The 21459-nt window shown below is 34.8% G+C and overlaps 1 protein-coding gene and 1 pseudogene across 1 annotated transcript; one reads left to right on the forward strand and one right to left on the reverse strand.

Moving 5' to 3' along the window:
* Window positions 1-9113: 9113 nt before the first annotated feature.
* LOC143591238 (acetylserotonin O-methyltransferase-like) lies at window positions 9114-10624 on the forward strand (annotated as a pseudogene).
* A 2127-nt stretch (window positions 10625-12751) lies between these two features.
* LOC143591234 (putative ABC transporter B family member 8) lies at window positions 12752-19749 on the reverse strand. Its single transcript, XM_077071500.1, has 8 exons — window positions 19475-19749; window positions 19147-19201; window positions 18877-19055; window positions 17384-17841; window positions 16423-16963; window positions 14422-15909; window positions 13925-14340; window positions 12752-13122 (listed from the first exon to the last, which is right to left on the reverse strand). Exons 1-8 carry the CDS (start codon window positions 19697-19699, stop codon window positions 12768-12770), a joined length of 3717 nt encoding a protein of 1238 aa, XP_076927615.1. The 5' UTR covers window positions 19700-19749; the 3' UTR covers window positions 12752-12767.
* Window positions 19750-21459: the final 1710 nt, after the last annotated feature.

Raw genomic sequence — 21459 nt, forward strand, 5'->3', positions numbered from 1 at the left:
AATGTTTCTGTAAGTATATAATAATTATGTGAATTCAATTGTTTAGATCATCAAATATAGCATTTATCAAATTAATTTTAGTATATTTTTGCATAAATATAAGCCTGGCAAAACAGATATGTTAGGTTCTATAATAGGTCAAAACACGTCGGGAGCAAAATAAGTTTAGGTCGAAAACAATCGCTTTAACAAATGTTTAATTTCGTTACAAAACGAAGCTAGTATTACCGACAAGCTTATCCTTCGGCATTCCGTCTGTAAAGATGGATGCCAATGGAAATTTATTGGTGATTAGTCGTAGGAAATATGACTTCGGGTAATTTGGCTACATACATATATTACCTACATATAATACTTACCGATCACCGATGGATATTACTGAGGGATCACTGACGACTTTTAAAGTGTCGTCCATAGAGATTTTCTTCGACACATTACCAACAGGTTCCTTTAAGTTTTACCGATAATAATTAATTTTAAAAAAATTTTAAATATTTTTATGTTTACAGGAAAAACAAAAGTATATGACAAATTCTAATTATTAAAGTTAAATAATACAACTATAACAGTTAAAAATAAATTACCGTGATATATCAAGCCTGTTTTAGCACGTCTTAGTCTCATATACGTCGTCATCATGTACGTTTAGACCGTTGATAATTACCAATATGGTTTCCATATATCGGTGATACTCCATTGTGTACGTACTCGTGGGCGAGGCTTCTCAAGGGCTACGGGTGGCCCCGCCCTCTCCGTTTTTTATAAGTAGTGTAAATTTACCCGTTTTTGTTCAAATGTTTTCAAACGTAGTGAAATTTTTTACCCGTTTTGACTAAAAAGTTGAGCCCGGCCCCACCATTTATGACTTTTTTACATACGTATTTTTGTCCGGCCCCATCGACGATTTTCTCCAAATTTCGTCACTATACGGGCTAGTGTTGGTTCGAGGCAATATAATTTTTAACGAAAACATGTTTCAAGGTGTTATATATTAAAATAAGAGTGTTGGTTCGGGGCCAGTTATTTTTAACTAAAATAAACATGTTTATAAGGGGTGATATATTAAAATAAGTTCACTTAGTTAATATGATTCACTTCTAATCATTGTCGTAAAACATCTCTTATGTCAAATTGTCAATAAATAAATATAAAAATATACAAGATTTCTTTAAATGATTATACCAGGATTAACATATCCAAAGATTCGTTACACTTCAGTTTTGCTGAGAAAGCAACCCCATTTTTTACCTTGAACGGGTCAAAATAGGGAGACAAAATCCTTCGAGGAGTTGAAAATAAGCATAGATCCCGATATTCTCAAATATGTTAATTAACTAGGGTGAAGGAAAAGACCGACTAAGTGACGAACCTCTTTCGGTGACTTTCGCGATCACCCTCATTGATCTGACTTGAATTTGTCAAAACAATTAAATCCCTCAAATATAACTAACAAACATAGTTCTTCATACAATATAACTAACAAACATAACTAAACATGGAACTAAATTCGAGTTCATTTAAAATGTACCTATTAAAAAAACAAATAACTGATAAATAATTAAATCCCTCAAATATAACTAACAAATTCAGATATCTGAGAGTCATGTAAAACATATCATCTCAAAATTATTTGTGTTTTCTAAATATTTTGACCGAATAAAACTCAGATTGATTTGAGTAGACTTGAGTATAATATTTGTTAGAGTATGATGAACCAGAGAAATCTTCGGATGATCTAGAAACAGTTTATTAGGGTTAGGGTCTTGGTAATTGTTTTGGCAGTTATCAATTTACCATGTATTTTGAAATTCAAAATACATCAGATACGCCCGTTTAGACACCAAAATATTATATATGAAATTTAATAAAATTAAATTTCTAATACATTTTTATAAAGCAATTAATGTCTACAAGGGGCGCGGCGCTGCCCATGGACCCAGTGTTGCAAAAATATCAACTAGGAACCGATTAATTACCGGTCCTGATTAATTTTGGGCTAGTCGGCCAATTAATCGGTCAATGGCCAAAAAGCAGCGCTTTTCGGCGAGTTTCCATCCAAAACCGATGGTTACCGGCGAGATTACGACAAAAATCAGCGCTTTTTGGCGAGCTTCCGACCGACATTAGCGGTTTCCGGAGATTATAGTAAAAACCAGAGGTTTTCAACGAGATTCCAGTCATTTCCAACCAAAATATGTTTGCGTATGTATAAAACTGAATATTATATATAAAAAGGTGTGCATGTATATATAAAACTGAAAAATATACATTAAAGTCCAATCCGATTAATCCTGATTAATCACTAGTCTCCACCCACCGCCCGACTAGCGACTGATGCTTTTTACAACACTAGTTGGACCCTCGCCAAGGGGCGTTGTTCCCTTGGAACCCCCACTGTGTTTCCGAGTCTCATTTAACAAGGGGAAGGGAAGAAAAAGAGAGGAAAATAAGAAAAAAAATCATGTTTCAGAGATTTTTTAAGAAATGGAGGGGAGGGGAAAAGAGGGAAAATGCTAGAAAATTTGAGTATATTATCATCATCCCAAATTGGAGAGATTAGGAGAGAACATCTTATCAATTACCAAATTACCCTCAAAACTAATTTTATTTTAGTTTTACTTAAAAGGTATAATAGTAAAACTATAACTTTCTTTTCTTTTCCTTTCAACTTGGGAACACATGAAATATGTAAATTTCTTTATTTTCCTTTCATTCTTATTAAACTTGGGAACACAAAAAAAAGTTTTTCGTCTCATTTCGTTTCTCTCATAATTTCATTCACCTCCCCTCCCCTCTCCTCGTTAAATGAGACTCTGGAACACTGTAGGGTCTTCGCCCGTAAGTAACAATATGATATAAGTTATAATAAGATCAAATAAGTGTGTACCTCGTACCCGGACTTTTATATATTCATATTACAATTAACTTGATAAACAACTTTTATTTCATAAACCTTTTTTTTATTATTAATAATAATAATATAGAAACATAGATATTACATCAACATCTTAGTCCCTAATTACACTAAAATCACTAACACAAACATAGTTCATAAAATATAGCAGGAAAAAAAATCTTACAAATGTTTTTTACATGCATCTTTTCAATTGTGTGTTTGTTGTTTAACTAGCAAAGATTAGTTAAAGCGCCATAACAACATCATGTGCCACATAGACAGTGGACTTTAACTTGCCAACTTTGTAACAAGCGCGTTGTGGTTAATTGGATTTAACAAGATGTTTAAAAAGAAAAAAGCAAAACGAAAAAAAAATATGATTGGCTATTAATGAGGATGGACCAATAGACGAAGCTTCATAAGGACCCCGGTTTTTTTCCCGGTAATATAAAATTACACGTTTTTACCTGAAAATTTTTATACGTATTAATTAGGCCTCCAACAAACGTTTAAGAAATAAGACATCATCATCATAGAAGGAGTGGAAGATAGGGTCACGGATATTATTAGGTAACCTTTCCCTTTAAGATGCCATTTTTTTATTAAAAAGTTATCCATAGCTCCTAATACAAAAATAACAAATAATAAAATTGGCCGTTCAGAAAATAATAATAATAAAATTAACATAGTTATACAAGTTAAGGTGAACAAGTAAACGTAACATAAAGCCATAAGTAATCACTTTAAGATGATCAAATAATAAAGTTATTTACTATAACATCTAACTAAAAGCTTGCAACTTGCTGCTTTTGCTAAAAAACGCAAGTGGGTTTTGCTTTCAGCCATGGTGTAGTCCAGGCATGAAAGCAACAACTGCAATGACGATTAGTTGTAGGGTTTAAAAATTATAAATTAAATTATCTGATATCTGCTGCTGGTGTTGTTGCTGTTATTATTATTAATTTTTTTTTTTACCGTAAAAGATTATGCCATAAAAGAAGTACCCACAATCTTTGGTTAAAAGGTGGGAAATTTACTTTATTTTTGCACTATTCGTGGGGGACTTCGCCAGTAATTCAGGGCCGGCCTTTAGGGAGGGTGGGGTGGTCGACGGCCCCCGGCTCGACAACCCGTTAGGCCTGAATTTTTTTTAATTTATATGTATTTTTATGAATAACAAGATGTATATTTAATGTTTAAACCCAATTACATACCAACTAGTTTGGTTTAGTGTTAAATGTTATTACTCTCAACCAAAAGGTTGCGGGTTCCAGTCCTATTTAGGACATGTTTAAGCTTATTTTTAAATAAAACTTTTTACACAACTCAAATCATAACCAAGTATGCCCATTTAAAAATTTAATTGTTTAAAGCTAACAAAATATTCATTTTACTTTAGGCCAAAAAAAATTCCACCTTTGGCCCAAAAATATTTTTGGCTTTTCGAAGCCGGCCATGGAGTAATTACATAATAAATCCTCACTTGGTCCGGAATAACCGACCAACAAATGTAATAACCAACCTGAACTAAAAAAAACCGATAATTTGAATTAATATTTTTAGAAGTACCGGAGAACTTTATATCCTATTTCCTTGCCTTCTACCTCTTACCGTACAAGTCCTTCCACTATTGTTGTTTTTCCCTAAGATCTTTGGCATCGTCGTCTGGATCGCCTTGGCTCTTCCTTATTATGTCTTAAAAGACCAAAACTTTATTTCTTGAGAGATTATGTAATAAACATGTTTGTCAATCTTGGGTTTTGGCATATTAAACTCTACCTTTTATGATTCATTGTCTAGCATTTTTCTTCTGCTTGACATTATGCATAGTGATTTATGGAAAACACCAATCGGTCGTAAGGTCAATAGTAAATAATACTCAGTTTGAATGAGACAACTATTATGGACATACTCCCTCCGTTCCATTATAAGTGTCATAGTTTGACTTTTCAAGTCTTTCTTGTTTAACTTTGACTGCTAATATTTTTGTTTGTGTTATATAATACTTGATGTAAAACATATGAATGGGTTGAGTTTTAAATGTATTTTACATTGATATAATTTTCATCAAGTATTATATGACACGAACAAAAATATTTACGGTCAAGATTGCAAAAGAAAGACTTGAAAAGTCAAAATAGGACACTTATAATGGGACGGATTGAATACTATTTAAGCCACAAATATCATGAAGCTTGATGATAAAACCATTTTCTTTTGGACATATCACTGGAGCCACAAATCTTATGTTTTCTCCAAAGTTCTTAAATTCCACAAACTCAGTTTGAACTTTAAATGAGACACAATGATTTCAGTTTGAATACAACTCATTTCAAAATTTTGTTTAGAAATGGCATAGTTTTTGGATTTTCATGCCCTCGCACATCCTCCCAAAATGGCAAGGTTGAACACAAATCCGTTCGATTAATAATATTATTCGAACCTTACATGCAAACACTTCCATTCTAACTATGTTTTGGCACCATGTCCTCAAATGGCCACATAACTCCTGAACATTCTCTCAAACCACTTAATGGTATAGAAGGTACGTGTGGTCCAACTATGTTTTGGCAACACTCAATACCACACATACCTTCTATACAATCGCTATCCACCTTTTCTCACATTCTCCCGCTTTGTTTTTGTTAATTCATTCCCTTTATCTCCATCCACAAACTCTATAACCGGTCTACATAATATAAAACGATACAAAATAAAGTAATTTGTAATAATGTTAATGCATTTAACCACAAATTAATATGAAATAAATTTCATTTACAATAAACCGATCAGTTTACCAAAAGGTAATCCAGTTACCACCATCAGATATGATAAATAATCGATAATCCCAAAAGACACCCTAAGTAAATCTAAAAGTCTGGCAACCAAAACGGTTATCACATGTATAGTGAGCAATCTTTGGCTAATCAATTTTTAAAAAAATAAACTCGTTTCTTATTAAAAGAACACAATGTTGCATGCGGGCCTACTAGTGTACATGTGAACCATTTAGGTTGTTCGCTGTGGAAGGGGGGCAACACCCCTCCACAGTGTTACATCACCGCCACGTAGGTTTGTTGTCCCTCTTTGTAACGCTCTGTTGTGGTTTGTGGTCTCATATATATACATATATATGTATTTGTGTGTATGTGAGAGACAGAAAAGTTGGATGCTCCCACCTCAGCCCTTAACATCACCCTTCTTCACAATACCCCCCCCCCCCCCAACGCTCATAGCAGACCGACTTATTTATGGTTTTAACCAAGCAATTATAAAGACTATTGTTAGACACAATGTAAAGTATAGCGAGAGACATATGTAGTCGAGATTACATATGTTATTTAACAACATGAAACAAATAATAACATTGAATGCATAATCGTTATTAAGTTTTGACCCGAAAGTAGTCAATGTGAACATGAAGTTCAAAAGATCATACATTTGTAAAGAATAGGAATTGGTTCAATAAAGTGACAAAGTTACAAATACCAGCATCAATTATACTTGTCTAATTTAAGTAATATGATAAAGATTACCGCACAAAGACAATGTTGTAGAGAAACTAGTTCCAAAGATAAGAAACCACAAAAACTAAACTAGCAGTAAGACAATAGTGGATGAGGACGTCGATGGGTTTTTGTGCTTTCCGGTGGGCCAAACAAGGCTAAACACTAGAAAACCAAACCCATAACATAAGATGCACCAGTGGCGAAGCTTGGACACGAATGTGTGTGTGTGTGTGGGGTGGGGTGGGGGGACTCAAAATGTATTACAAAAATCATAAACGGGGGGGGGGGGGGGGGGGGTCAAACATTTGGCCGAAAACATGTAAAATTACACTACGTATAAAAATTTTCAGGCGAAAAGTAGCTAAATTTACACTAATGCGCGAAAAAACAGTGTGGCCGGGCCACCCCTGGCCCTTGATATCCTTCGCCCCTGAGATGCACCCTCCCGCAAACTACAAACTATAAATCTAAACCGTCAAATAATTACTATAATGACGAATCCTAGCTAGAACGATGACTAATATTACTGAAGCCAGAGAATAACAACGACGATACATTTCATTTCCAAATGAAGATAATAAAACCAAATTTTAGCTAAATATTATTGGCATTGAATAGTTTCATTTAAGAAAAGTTAATAATACCTTAGTAGCGGAATATATATAATTCCAAAGGTATAAGATGAATATGACATTTATACAAGTTATGTACACAATAACACATGTGTAAAACGAAACATTTGGATACACTAGCAAATGCATTCAATGTAATGATTACATGTGTATGATAGTTCATACACGTAAAAATGGGCGAATTGACGATATACGTATAAGGTTCATTATTAATCTGCTCGACAAGCAAAACGTTTTTAAACATATAGTTTGAACACCAATATATGTCAAACTAATATGCTATAAGTGGGTGTCTTTTGCGATAAAAAGAAATGAGAACAATGCGGAAAATGGTTGAAAAAACTATCCATAACTCGAAAAAAAAAACAATAATATAAGGTGTCAAAATGTTTACAAAGAAGGTCTCGTTTCTTCAAGTGAAGAGGGGGTACTACTCTAAGTGGTTTTAATCTTTCAAGATGGTTAGAGCTTTGGCTACTAAGTGAGGGCTTTCCATTTGAAGTCTTTTCAAATGGCAGGGATCTCTAAAATGGTGTAGGCCTATATGGTGGTCTAGGTCTTTCTGCTCTATGCTACTCGGTGATGGGTTTTGTATTGGGTGTTTAGCCGTTTAGGTGTAGGCTTCTGATGGTGTTCCCCTTTGTTTTGTTTGTGTTTGTTTCATCCTTTAGTTGGGTTCGTGTTTTCCTTTTTGGTTTATGAGAAGCCGTTCAATAACAACAACAATAACAACATCAACAACAAATTTTAAGGTTTATTCAAAAGGCACGGGTGGCACAATGACGGAAGACTGAGATCTTTGTGATGTTTAGTTCGATATTGAGGGCGTCCGGATTTTACCACAAGTGAGTCTTCGGGCATGTGAGTTTTTCCCGAAACTGGACTAGATAACTTGAATGTGTGCTTAAGGACTCTGTACAACTACTACTAGGTTGTACCAGCTAGTGGTAGAATTTTGCCATTGGGTCACCCCATACGAAGTACTTAGGTAATTTATGTTTGTTGGCCATTCACAAAAAATATTTATCTCGTTAATAGGTCAGTTTTTTCGACTAAATTTAATGCGTAGCAAATGAACCTATTAATAAAGGTTCATTTGAAATTTAATTAGGACATTATTGATATTATAACAAACTTTCTCTCATATTGGTTTCATCTATTAATAAAGGTTCAATTGAAATTTTACCTCCAAACAAAATGTTAGGTAACAACATAAGTTAGTATTAGAAAACAAATGAAAAGAATAAAAGCAACCAAACCAAATATTAAGTACAGGGCCGTCTTTGAGGTATGGCGGGGTAGTCGATGGCCACATGCCCGACACCTCGTTAGGCCCGAAATATTTTATTTTAAAAATAATTATATGTATTTTTATCAAAAAAAAATATATGTATAATCAATATTTCAACACAATTAACCATTAGCTTGGTTTAGTGGTAAATGGGTATGACATCTAACCAAAAAGTTGTGGATTCTAATCTTATTTGAGACAATTTTAAGTTTATTTTTATACAAAATTTTTTTATATAACTCAAATCATAATCAAGTAAGTCCACTTAAAATTAAATTGTTTAAACCCAAAAAAATGTTTCTTTTACTTAAGGCCCGAAAAAAATTTCGTCTTTGGCCCAAAAATTTTTTCGCCTTCTCGGAGCCGGCCCTGATTAAGTATTAAAAGTCAACTATATTTACACATTAATAAAGATTACAAATCAAACATAATCATAATATTTTATTAATTATTATAAAAGATAATATTACATTTAACCTTTGATCAATACTGTCATATATAACTGATGCTATTGCACATGCCTGACAACATCTTTTGTTGTCACCTAACACATTTTAATGAAAACTATATATAAAAATAAAAACAAATACACTATGTTATATTTTATAATGATTATTTTAGTTCTAACGTGAAATGTACTGGCTTTTCTTCAATTTTTTAAGGACGTTGAAATATTATTCATGGAACCATTTTATAAATTCTTTGATCCAATTATTTTAGTGTTTCATAGCCATTAAACCACACCATCACCTTCATTTGAAATTTGTGTATCATCAATCATACCCTCGTCAAATCTCGCGGGCACCTATCATGGCTACAGAAACCATAAAAGAGAAAATGAATTCAAAAGAAGAAGAAGAAGCAGCCCAGATAGAAATATGGAAATATATCTTTGGTTTCACTCCCATGGCTGTTGTAAGGTGTGCCGTCGAGCTTAGGATACCCGATATCCTGGAAAGGCGTGACGCACCAGTGACGCTTGCTGATCTTGCAACGGAGATTGGGTGTTCGCAATCATCGTTGCATAGGATCATGAGGTTGTTGGTTCATTGCAAAGTATTTCAAGAAAAACATGTATCTGAAACATCTGTCGGATATGCTCAAACCGCAGTGTCTAGGCTAATGACAAGACATGGAAAGAATAGTATGGCTGACATGATGCTTTTGGCCTCCAGTCCGGTTATGTTAGCACCATGGCAAAAGTTAAGTTCATGGGTTTTGAGTAATAAAGAGGCGGCACATGGAACGGATTTTTGGGAATTAACGCCCGGAGCTTAGTAAATTATTTAATAATGCAATGGCGTGTGATGCTCGTGCGTGTGTGGCCGCTATTATTGAGGGTTGTCCAGAGGTTTTTGAGGGGGTGCAGACGATGGTGGATGTTGGTGGTGGTAATGGGATGGCCCTAAGATCCATTGTGGAAGCTTGTCCATGGATCAAAGGCGTTAATTTCGATCTCCCGCATGTAGTGTCAGCTGCCCCGGAGTCTGTAGGTGTCGAACATGTTGGAGGCAATATGTTTGATCATGTTCCGAAAGCTGATGCTATCTATATGATGGTAAGTTTGTCAATCACAATATAAGGGAGTGGATTTTCATTCTTTAAGAAATACTGGCATCAATCTGCAGTGCTAGCCCTTTTTTAACAGCAAAACTAAGTTGTTTAAAAATTATTACTCCATCAGTCCCATTAAAAGTGTCCATATTTTTTTTATTTGTCCGATTACAAATGTCCACATCCATAATTTATAAGCAATTTTCAAGTTTACCCTTAAACACACACAACTAATATTAATAAACAATATTTGTGGACCTAATTTCCAATGGTATTATTGTCATTTAGTAAGCAAAAAAAACAATAATTTAATCTACCTTAAATTTTGTGTCTTTCAAACTAAGACACTTTGATGGGGACGCAGGGAGTATTAAGTTTTGTTGCTTTTACTAAAGAATTGTGTAGCATTGTGCATAAGCTAAAGAATTTTATATTAACGGCGCAGAAAGTACTTCACGATTGGGGAGACGAAGAATGCATCGACATATTAAAGAAATGTTTGGAGGCCATCCCTCGAGACACAGGAAAGGTGATCGCCGTAGAAGTAATCGTGGGAAAGAGTGAAGATCACGAGTTAAAAGGTGTTGGATTAATGTGTGATATAATGATGATGACATACACGAGTAAAGGGAGAGAGCGGACTTTGAAAGAATGGACTTGCTTGTTTCATGAGACCGGATTCACTCGTTACACTGTAAAACACATTCGAGCCCCTCTTTCTGTTATTGAAGTTTATCCTTGACTCATATTTTTTTTTTTTTACTCTGTGATTGTAATAATGAATCATTGTAACGTTGGCAGGTTTCATATTTTCTAATTTGTGATGCTCAAATTCTGAAAGTGAAAGAATAAAACAGACAAGTGTGTTTTTTATTATACATACATACATATATATATATATTGAAAAGATCCAATACACTAATCCTTAACGTACATTAACGTACGCGAATCACGTTTTTCACGAATCGATCCATAAAATCACATCCCATCTCGGAATCGTTAATACATATCCAATTAACCATTGGTTAACCGAAAAAAACAGTTTTGGATCGTTAATCGATCAATTTTTTTACTTTTTTCACGAAGATCGTTTTTTGAGTGTTTTAGGTTTTTGGCTGAGCGTTTAAGTTTTTGTGAGCGTTTTCTGAGCGTTTTAGGTTTTTGCCTTTGTTTTTTGCCTTTGAGCTTCTCGCGTGCCTCTCGTACGTTAAGACATTAGCGTACAGTATCTCTACCCTATATATATATATATATATATTCAATCATGTATCTGGATTTTTGAAATTTTAGATCCGTTTAGTATGCCACTGCCCAACAATCATGTAGACTGTCAACATGACAGCCAAGTCATTAATTAGCTAAACAAGTATCTTGAATTTTTTGCCTCTACTCCCACCCCCTACAAGTGAGGGTTTCTACAAGTCTAACCGTGACATCGTATCTCCTCATATCTTCACACTTCCAAACAATCTCAATATCCATCTCTTATATTAGTTTCTCCTTATGTCCCGGTCAAAGTGTCTTAGTTTAAAAAATACAAAGTTTAAAGTAGATTAAATTATTGTTTTCTTTGATTACCAAATGACAATAATGCTCTTGAAAATTAAGTCCATCAATTGTTGTTTATTAATGTTAGTTGTGTGTGTTTAAATGAACACTTGAATATTGACTAACAAATTATGAAAGTGGACAATGAGACAAATAAAAAAAGGGAAATATGGACATTTTTAATGGGACGAAGAGAGCATATGATAATATATTGATATACTACATTGCTAATCTTTCACGAAATAAAATTATATGATAATATACTAGCCACAGCTAATCTTTTATGAAAAAAAAATAATTTCATATCTAACGCAAGCTGTGTGCCCACACATCTACCTTAGCATCATAATCTCCGCTACCTCAGGTTTGCACGCGTGTATGAGTATCATTGACCACTGATACGACCATATTACATACTCAAACAAACCCTAAATCAATATAATACATCCAAACTTTTTTTCTAGAAAATAATACAACACACTAAAAACCTAAACATACAACAAATTACAAATCTTCAATAAATTCTGATTATGGTGATTGAGTGTATTTACAAACAAAATACAAGTGACCGTCTAGGGTTTCTAAGAGTACCATAAATGAAAAATAGTTGTGCTAGTGATAGAGAAAAAGGAGCCATATGTAAGGACTATATATATTTAACTTGCAATATCAATATAAGTGAAATATCAGGAAATGTGAAAACTGACAAGAAAAGCGAAAACTTCAAAAGTATGAAGAAAAACGAAAACTTTGTCTAGTAGTTTTCGCATTTAAGTGGGTTTTTGTATAATAGATTGATCGTTTGTTTCATTTGGTATGTGTGAGCCATTAGCGTGTGTGTCTATGTGTGTGTGTTTGGCTAAGTGTGTAAAATAGGCCACCCGATGGGAGCTCACCTCGGGTGAATCGAGCTTAAATTAAACGATGTATGTATGTATATATGAATGAATTGTAATTATTCAATCATGAAACTCATTCTTTATCATAATTTTGTGTTTTTGTATTTTTGTGTAGGTTGTCTTGCAAAATTGTACTCATGGAAGTTAGCAACATCGAAGACCAACTGAATAAAACTATTCAATACATATTTTAAACACAAGGTGTAAGATAAAAGTGTTTCAAAAAGAACTGATCTAAACATTCATTAGACAAACACTAGAATTCCACTTAAATATAATTAAGCTTCAAATCCATGGCATCTAGGCATACATCTAGATCTTCTTCAACGACATAAAACCGCACTACATGCTAACGTGTGCCCTTATTACAAGCACATATCTCCGGTTATCTCACTACACTCTTTACTAAAAATTTACATAATGTAATCAAGATAATTCTTATGCTTTCTGAATATTAGCTAATTCGAAGAATGCGCCTTGCATGTTCTTGAGTTGATCATAAGTTCCTTGCTCCACAACTTTTCCTCCTGAAACAAATGCAATTGAATCAAGGTTCCGAATTGTGTTTAGCCTATGCGCCACCACAATAGTTGTCCTTCCAACCATAATCTTATCCAATGCCTCTTGAACAACATGCTCCGACTGGACATCTAGCGCACTTGTTGCCTCGTCCAATAGTAATATTATTGGGTCTCGTATTATTGCTCTAGCAACCGAAATCCTTTGTTTTTGCCCTCCGGAGAGTTGAACACCTCTTTCACCACACTCGGTGTCGTATCCATCTTTAAGTGATCTACAAATGATAGAAAATAACGATGATCGCCATTCATAACACTACTAAATGGGCCGTGTTCGCTTGTTGGCAGGTCAGACCCAACATGAACCTAAAGTGTCACATCAACATGAATGGCGACACATGTATTCATGGGTTGACACTAACATTTCTCCTTTAATATGAAAAAATTATATTTAGTTTTTTTTTTTTACATATAAATGCTTTAAAATTCTAAAAATCACATATTATTTTTATTATTTTTGAGGAACTTAATTAACTATCTGCCAATTTTTTTATAAAGTTATAAATTTTGGATAGAAGTAGGCAAGAATTTTTAAGTTATTATTATATATAAAGCACTTTTCTAAAAAATTAAAAGCAAATGTGATAAACAGGTTAACCTGCGAACACAACAAGTTTGACACAAAACAAACCATTTTAGCGAAACGTGTTTGTGGTTACGACCAAAACTCCATCTAGCTAAACTGGCCCATTTAAAACGATATTAGCAAACCCGTGTGTATGCCCAATACTACTTGATAGGTTTTAGGTCATCTATGTGATATGGTTTTACAACTGGGTATAAGACGAGGATTACCGAAACTTGTCCTATACACGTATCATTGCCATTTGACCATTTTTACCTCCATGTCACTAAAAAAAGAAGATATTTTTGCTAACTTTAACATTGTGTTCCTAAGTCTAGTTTAACATACAATTATGTTCTCGAGTTCTTTGTTTCTTTTTGTGTTTTTTTTTCTTACGAAAGAAAGAAGTGGATAGAAAAGAACAGAAAACGAAATGAAGATATTATACTTACGAGATGAAAGTATGAGCATTTGCTGCTTTAGCAGCCTCGATCAACTCATTTTCCGAAGCATCCATCTTTCCAAACATAATATTATCTCGAATGGTACCCGAATACAACACAGGCTCTTGGCTAACGAGTGCCATATGTTTTCTATACCATTCTATGTCCAACATTCGTATGTCAACTCGATCAACCTTCACTGCGCCTCTATCTGGATCGTAGAATCTTTGAATCAACGCAATCACTGTGGACTTCCCACACCCGCTCTTTCCAACCAATCCAATACTCGACCCTGGCTTTACCTCAAGACAAAATTCTCGTAAGATTGGGGTGTCCGGTCTAGTTGGGTATGCGAAATCAACCTTTACTATCTCTATTCCACCACTTAGTTTCTCCAACTTTGATCCACCGAATTCGTTTCCGTCCTGTAAATGTGTGATAAACTAATAATGAAGATGTAAACATTAAAAGCATAAAAACTCAAGAAAGATTTACTGGTTACTTACATGAACATTGCTCGAGATTAACGATTGGCGATCAAAGATGGAGAAAACCGAAGCAACGGCTGTCGACCCTTTAGCTATATCCGAAGTCATACTTCCGGCATCAGCTATAACTTTTCCAGTACTTATCAATACAAAGAAAGTCTTGAAAACATCCCCAGATGATATCTCCCCATCATTAACCAGTTTCCCACCATACCAAAAATCCAAAGCCCAACACATAGAAGTTAACCCTTGAGCCAAACCGATCCCTATTCCCGCTAACCATGCCTTCTTTCTCGCCTCTCGTTGAGGACCATCCTGAGCCTTATCAAACATCTGAAGAATAATCCCTAAACTCCCAAACGATGTCACGATTCTATGATTATAAACCGCCTCAACGGCAATTTGAGTACTTTGATTTTGATACTTGATAAAGTTAGACGACATCGTCGACAACAATACTTTTCTTGCATAAAAACAAAGAATGGTAAGAGGCTGGACCGCGAGCATCACAAGTGCAAGCTTCCAAGCCACGAGTAGACCTATAACCATCGCGACCAAGACACCTGAGCTCGTTTGGATTAGTAACGACATCCTGTCTGCCACAAGTGACTTAACCATTGTAGCCTCATGACTTAACCTAGAACACAATGCGCCACTACCATTTTGTTCATCGTCGAACCAAGCCGGTTCAAATGTTAGGATTTTCTCAAGTAATTTTAATCTTACCCTTTTTGTTAATTGTTCACCCATGTAAGCAAAGTTATAATGTTGTAAAAGATTAACAAGAATTGAGATGACCGAAAGCGAGCAAAATATAATTGAACAAGTTCTAATTCGTGCCTTCACCTCGTCGTGATCCGTTAGGAAAAAAGCTGAAATCATCCCACCGATTGTCAAAGCGTAAAACGGGTTCACTGCCCCAAACGCAGCGGCAGCAAGGCTACCGACCACACCTTGCCGCCACTCTGGAGAGTTTAACAAAAGGAGACGGGAAAATGAGGGTGGGGGTAATAGGTTCGGTTTAGATAACGAGTTTGAATCGTGACAAATCTTTGGTGAACCAAACAAGGCTGGGCTCGATTTTGTAGTGCTTAATCTTGAAGCACTAGCTCTCAACACCATCGGGCTATTACTATTACTATTACTATTACTATTCTGATGTTCGTTAAACGAACTACATTGCCTTTGAAGCTTGACTAACCGAGCATAATGACCCGTGTTGCTATTAATCAAATCGTTATGTGAACCTTGTTCGATTATACTACCGTCATTCATAACAGCAATCATGTCTGCATTTTGTATCGTGGCGAGTTTATGTGCAACAACTATCATTGTTCTTCCCATTGAAGCTTGATCAAGAGCGGTTTGAACTAGCTTTTCAGATTCCGAATCAAGTGCACTTGTAGCTTCATCTAAAAGAAGGATCACCGGGTTCTTGATGATCGCACGAGCAATAGCGATACGTTGTTTTTGTCCACCTGATAAAAGACCTCCTCTTTCTCCAACCTTCAAAATCAATAAACTCGTTACTAAAATGTAGCGATTATGTTGGGTATAAACAAGCTAAGCCTGAGTTTGCCTAGGCTCGAGCTCGGCTTGTCTATTATTTATTATTTAATACGTACTATTTATAATTATTTTTATATATATATATATGCATATTTTTATATGTTAAATAATATAAAGTAATGTTAAATCTTATTTATATATAACAATTATTATCTTACAGATATATGTGTAATGTGCTAACTACAAATTATATAAATAACAAACTCGTTTAAGCTCGCAAGCCAGCTTAAGCTTGACAAGTGAAGCTCATGTGCAGCCTCGTGTATTTAACAAGCACGTCTTTTTAGGCTTGAGCTCTTTTAAGCTTGGCTTGGTTTGAGCTTTCACCTTTTAGCAAGCAGATATCGAGTAGCTCATAAGGGGCTTAGCTCGTTTACATGTCAATGTCAAGGATCAAAATGAGTTTAGTGCCAATAAACTAAATCTAGACTGAGAGTTCTTTTCGTGTACCTTTGTTTCGTATCCCTCAGGAAGCTGGCAGATGAAGTTATGAGCATTAGCAGCCATGGCAGCCGCGGTTATTTCATCCATGGTTGCATCGATCTTTCCAAACATAATATTTTCCTTAATCGATGTTCCAAACAACGCGTGTTCTTGGCTAACCAAACTCATCTGTGATCTCAACCATTTCAACCGCAGTTTCTTAATATCCAACCCATCAACCGTAATTACACCATGATCCGCATCATAAAACCTTTGTAGTAAAGCAATGACGGTTGATTTGCCACTCCCGCTTGCACCAACTAGTGCAACGGTACTTCCCGCTTCTATTTTCAGGTTAAAATCTTTGAGAATAATGTTGTTTGGCCTTGAAGGATATGTGAACCCAATGTTTTTGAATTCGATGTGACCGTTAATATTTTCGGGAATAAGCCCATTGTTGTCATGACCGTCGATTTCTGGGATTCGGTCGATCCTGTGAAATATTCTTGATGCTGCTACTGATGCATCTGTGAAGTGTTTTAGTTCTGGTAGTGCTGTCCCAAGTGATCTGGATATATAATATTATTTGAGTTGAAGATATATTGATTAACTAATAAGTTATATTTAGGATCAATCCATTATATGTTCAAAGCAAACCTTTTTATCTAGCAACCGAAACTGAACGACTATAAAAATCTAAAAACTGAAATATTAGTTATGGGTTCGGATTTTGCCGGTATTCGAACCCATAACAGGGCCATCTCCAAGAATCGTGAAAAATTTTTGTGCTGAAGGCGAAAAAAAATTTGGGCCTTAAAGTAGCTGAGTAATTGTGTTTTTGAACATTAAGAATACATATCAATTTTAAAAATATGTATATAAATTCGGGACTATTGGGGTGTCAGGCTGGGGTCCATCGACCACCCGGCCCTGCCTCATAGCCGGCTCTGATTAGTAACAAAGAGTTTTAGTGAAGGAGAGTGCTTACAATCCACCCAACATGAAAGAAAGCCCGGCTACATAAACTCGCCCTCCACTTTCGCCTTTATACATTACTAGCCGGCTCCCATACCAAGCCATCAAAGCCCATATCGCAAAAGAAAGCCCCGTACTACCAACTGCAAGACCTTTTGCAAGGCCTTGCTTCAATCCCATTTCAGTTGTGCGGTCCAAGATCGTTGAGTACTTATTGACAATCGTCTTCTCAGCAGCGAATGAATACACGGTTTTTATAGAAGCAAAGGCTTGTTCCACGATACTATTCGCCTTGCTATATTCTTGAAACGACTTTTTTGATAAATATAAGAGGTATTTTCCGTAGATTAGGTCTGGGATTATCAATAATATTAGTGTCGGGAAAGCGACTAGTGCAAGTCTCCATGAGGAGTATGCGCAAAATGCTATTCCTGATAAGAACATTGATGTGTGCATCAAGAACACCGGCACCTACCCAACATAGCCAAACAAAACATCAGTATGATAAGGGGAAATCATCAAAATAAACATTTTGTCCCATCATTTTTACTAAAATACTCCTTGACGTTTAGCATTTGGAAAAATAGACATGTCCAAACTAGCAGTGGCAAAGCTTGGACTAAGACAGGGGGGGGGGGCCTCAAATGTTCGGCCGAAGATGGCTAAATTTTACACCACGTATAAAAATTTCGGTCAAAAACGGCTAAATTTTACACCATCTATAAAAAGTTTCGGTCGAAAAAGGATAAATTTATACTACGTATAAAAATTTTCGAACAAAAAATGGATAAATTTACACTATTACGTAAAAAAACAGGGGGGCTGGCCACCCCGGTCCCTAAGAAACCTCGGTCATTGCAAACTAGCCAATCATTATTCGGCAAATAAGCACTACAGCTAACATATCTCGAATTCAGTAAGCAAATAAAACCTTGAAAACACCCTCTTTTTATCCCGCTTGAAAATCTCTGTTTTCTAGATTTTCCAGGTAATAATGAGTTCAGGTCAAAACAAGTTTCGATAAAAATGAGATTGGATTGAAGTTACTTGTTTTAGAAGACAAAGTACTAAAACGAGTTTAACCTGGTTTACTTTTTGTTACGACAACTAGTGGTAACAGGTGTTAGCGCCATCAGAGGCAATGGTAAAACAGGTAACGGATCAAGACAAGTTTGGGTTAAAAACATGTCGACTGGACAGGATTAACCCGAAAACACTTACTTTTGGAAAAAATTAAAATAACTAATCTGAGTCTTTAACTATAACAAATTAAAAACAAATACATTAAAAATAGACTTTGGACGACTTTAACATGTTTCATGTGTTCAACCCGTTTGATGCTCGCCCTTTATCTCTCGGCCTCTATGATCCAGCCATTTGAGATTAACATAATCTATCTTGTATGCGATGAACATAACAATCTTTATTAGCTCATCGTTTTATTTAACCCGTTTGAGATATATACGACACAAAGCAACTTGTTTATAAGGGACCCCATGTTATTACCTTATCACTAAGGACTTCTTGTAGGAGGGAGGTGTCTTTGGAAATGCTATTGATGATTTCTGAAGTTGTTGCTTCTTGTGAATCAAAAAAACCGACTTCTTGTCTCAAAATAGCCTCCAAATACTTATATCGGATCTTCAAAACTTGTCGTTCGCTAACTTTACTCCAGCAATACCCTTCTGTGAACGATGATTACCATAAAGAACGAAAAACATATCTCGTTATCAGATTTTTGTGAAGTTAAAATAGAAAGTAAAGAGAGAAGTTTACCCAAAAAAGCCATCACCAAAACTCCTAATCCAATGTACATAAAAGCCAAGCTACACTACAAACACACAAAGAAAATAAATGAAACCGGTTAAATTTGTCATTTGTACACGGCATGTTTAATTAACGGGATTAAACATGTCATCTTGAGCACAACCACAACCACATTAGATACGACAACCAAAACCTGATTATTTTTATATAGTGTTTTAGGCAATGTCAGGAATTACCATATCCTTAACGAAAATAATAGCTTTCGACGTAATAAGCCATCTCTACATGGCTACATATGGAAATTGTAATAAAATGTATGCTAGCTTATATATCTAACCTTTTCGATTTCTCTCATGAAGTTATCTTGGTTTTGAGCAGTTTTGCCATAACCCAAATGATTAAAAACACGAATAATAAAAAGTAAGATAACACTTGTAGACATTCCATCTCCAATGGCTCCAACTGTGCCCAATAATATGAGCAATTTGTCGTACCAATCCGCATACCGGAATATTATCGTTATCAACTTCCTCTTCTCCGGGGACTTTGTAGAAGAACTCATCCTTTAGTTAAGGCTTCTTAAAACAAGTAGAAGAAGATGTAGATATATGAAACTAAACTACCCTTTGCTTTGTTTGAATATTTTTGCATGTGTATGTATATATAGTTATATAGATTAAGATTTGTTGGATCTTTTATAAGTTAAGACTATTAAATGGTTGTTAAAAGTTGCTAAAAAAGTTACAGGATAAAATAATTGGAAAATCTTAAAAATAGCCATTTTTTAATTTACCATTATTTTTTAACTTTAGTCATGAATTTGAAAAAAATACCCAAAATAGTCATTTTTCCGTTGAATCTGACGGATTAAATGGGCCTCTAAAATCTCGATCGCCCCATATTATGATGCTTGGTCTTCCGACGAAACATGAAGATTTTCGCCGTCCGATGAAATTTTCTTCGTCTCGCTTAAGTTTTCGGAAACACAACCATAGTGTTTGTTTTTCACGAATCACATTTGTTGTTGAAGAATCCACCCAAGAAAGTGACGAACCCATTAGTTCAATTAAGAGAAAAACAATGGAAGATTAATTCGTCAGATCCGTCGGTATTAAACCGTCAGACTCGACGGTTTAATTTTACGTCGGTTCCTCACTTTTTACGTCGGGGGATTTTTTACGTTGTATAGTCATGTACAACGGAACATTTGTACACATGGCGACTTATAATAGGCTGAGTTAATCCGTTTGTCTTGTTTACGTCGGAACCGACATGATAATGACTATTTCAAGTATTTTTTTCAAAATCATGGCTCAAGTTGAAAAATGATATTTAAAAATTGACTATTTTTAGGATTTTCCTTAAAATATAATGGTTGTTAAAAGTTGTTAAAAAAAAGTTACGAGATAAAATAAAATGGTTGTCAAATGTTGAATCCCAAAATATCTTTTCAATTATTGAAATCAATCGTTTACATTTGCTTTTCTTTGTCCCTTTTTTGTCATGATGAAATTATTGCTCATAATGCAATCCAACACAATCCGACCAAATTACTATGAATTAGGAAAAAGACTTTAAGAAAAGCTGGAAAAAATTATTGTACTCATAAAATTATGGCGTGGGACACAACAAGCAGTTACTTATTTAATAGGTATAAAGATTATGTTGTCGTTATAGAATTGTGACTCGTGGCACCAAATTTACTTATTTATTAAATATAAAGATAATGATTGAAGCTAGATATCCCCTCTCCTTACTCGTAGCCATAGCCATAGTCTTCTCTTTGGCTCACGCTTGCTCTGTCATTGAATTTCCTTGTTTAAAAATCTCGTGGCATGAAATTAATGTTCCCTTAACTTGCAACTCCTTTATTAAGAAGTTGCAAGACTTGAAACAATTTTCCAACCACCCGCTACAGCCGCTTGCGCCTTCTTCTAATATACTTTGCTGCCATGCCAAAAAAAAAATAAAATAAAATCTCGTTTTTTGGATATTACATAAAACTAAAAGAAAGTGCAAAACTCTGTTACCTTGTCCATATCAGAGTTGGAACCATGCCTTATATATAACTACAATTAGCAACTTAGGAAAACTGATTGGAAAAGTTGAAATGCTAATAACCTCTTAAAGATGAGCTATCCTTTTAGATAATGTAACCATTTTTGTAACATCTAGTTTATGGTTGTTAAGTTTTTATTAATTAAAAAAGAAGTTATATATATACACACATATATGTGTACAATAGATAATTACATTGAAGCCTCTATATTCATATTTTCGATATAATATTTCTTATTTATTTTTCAATAAGGGTGATCGGGT

This window comes from Bidens hawaiensis, unplaced genomic scaffold (assembly GCF_021521415.1).
Source record: "Bidens hawaiensis isolate Kalapana, Puna unplaced genomic scaffold, B.hawaiensis_p1.1 tig00039486_1, whole genome shotgun sequence".
NCBI classification, from domain to species: domain Eukaryota; kingdom Viridiplantae; phylum Streptophyta; class Magnoliopsida; order Asterales; family Asteraceae; genus Bidens; species Bidens hawaiensis.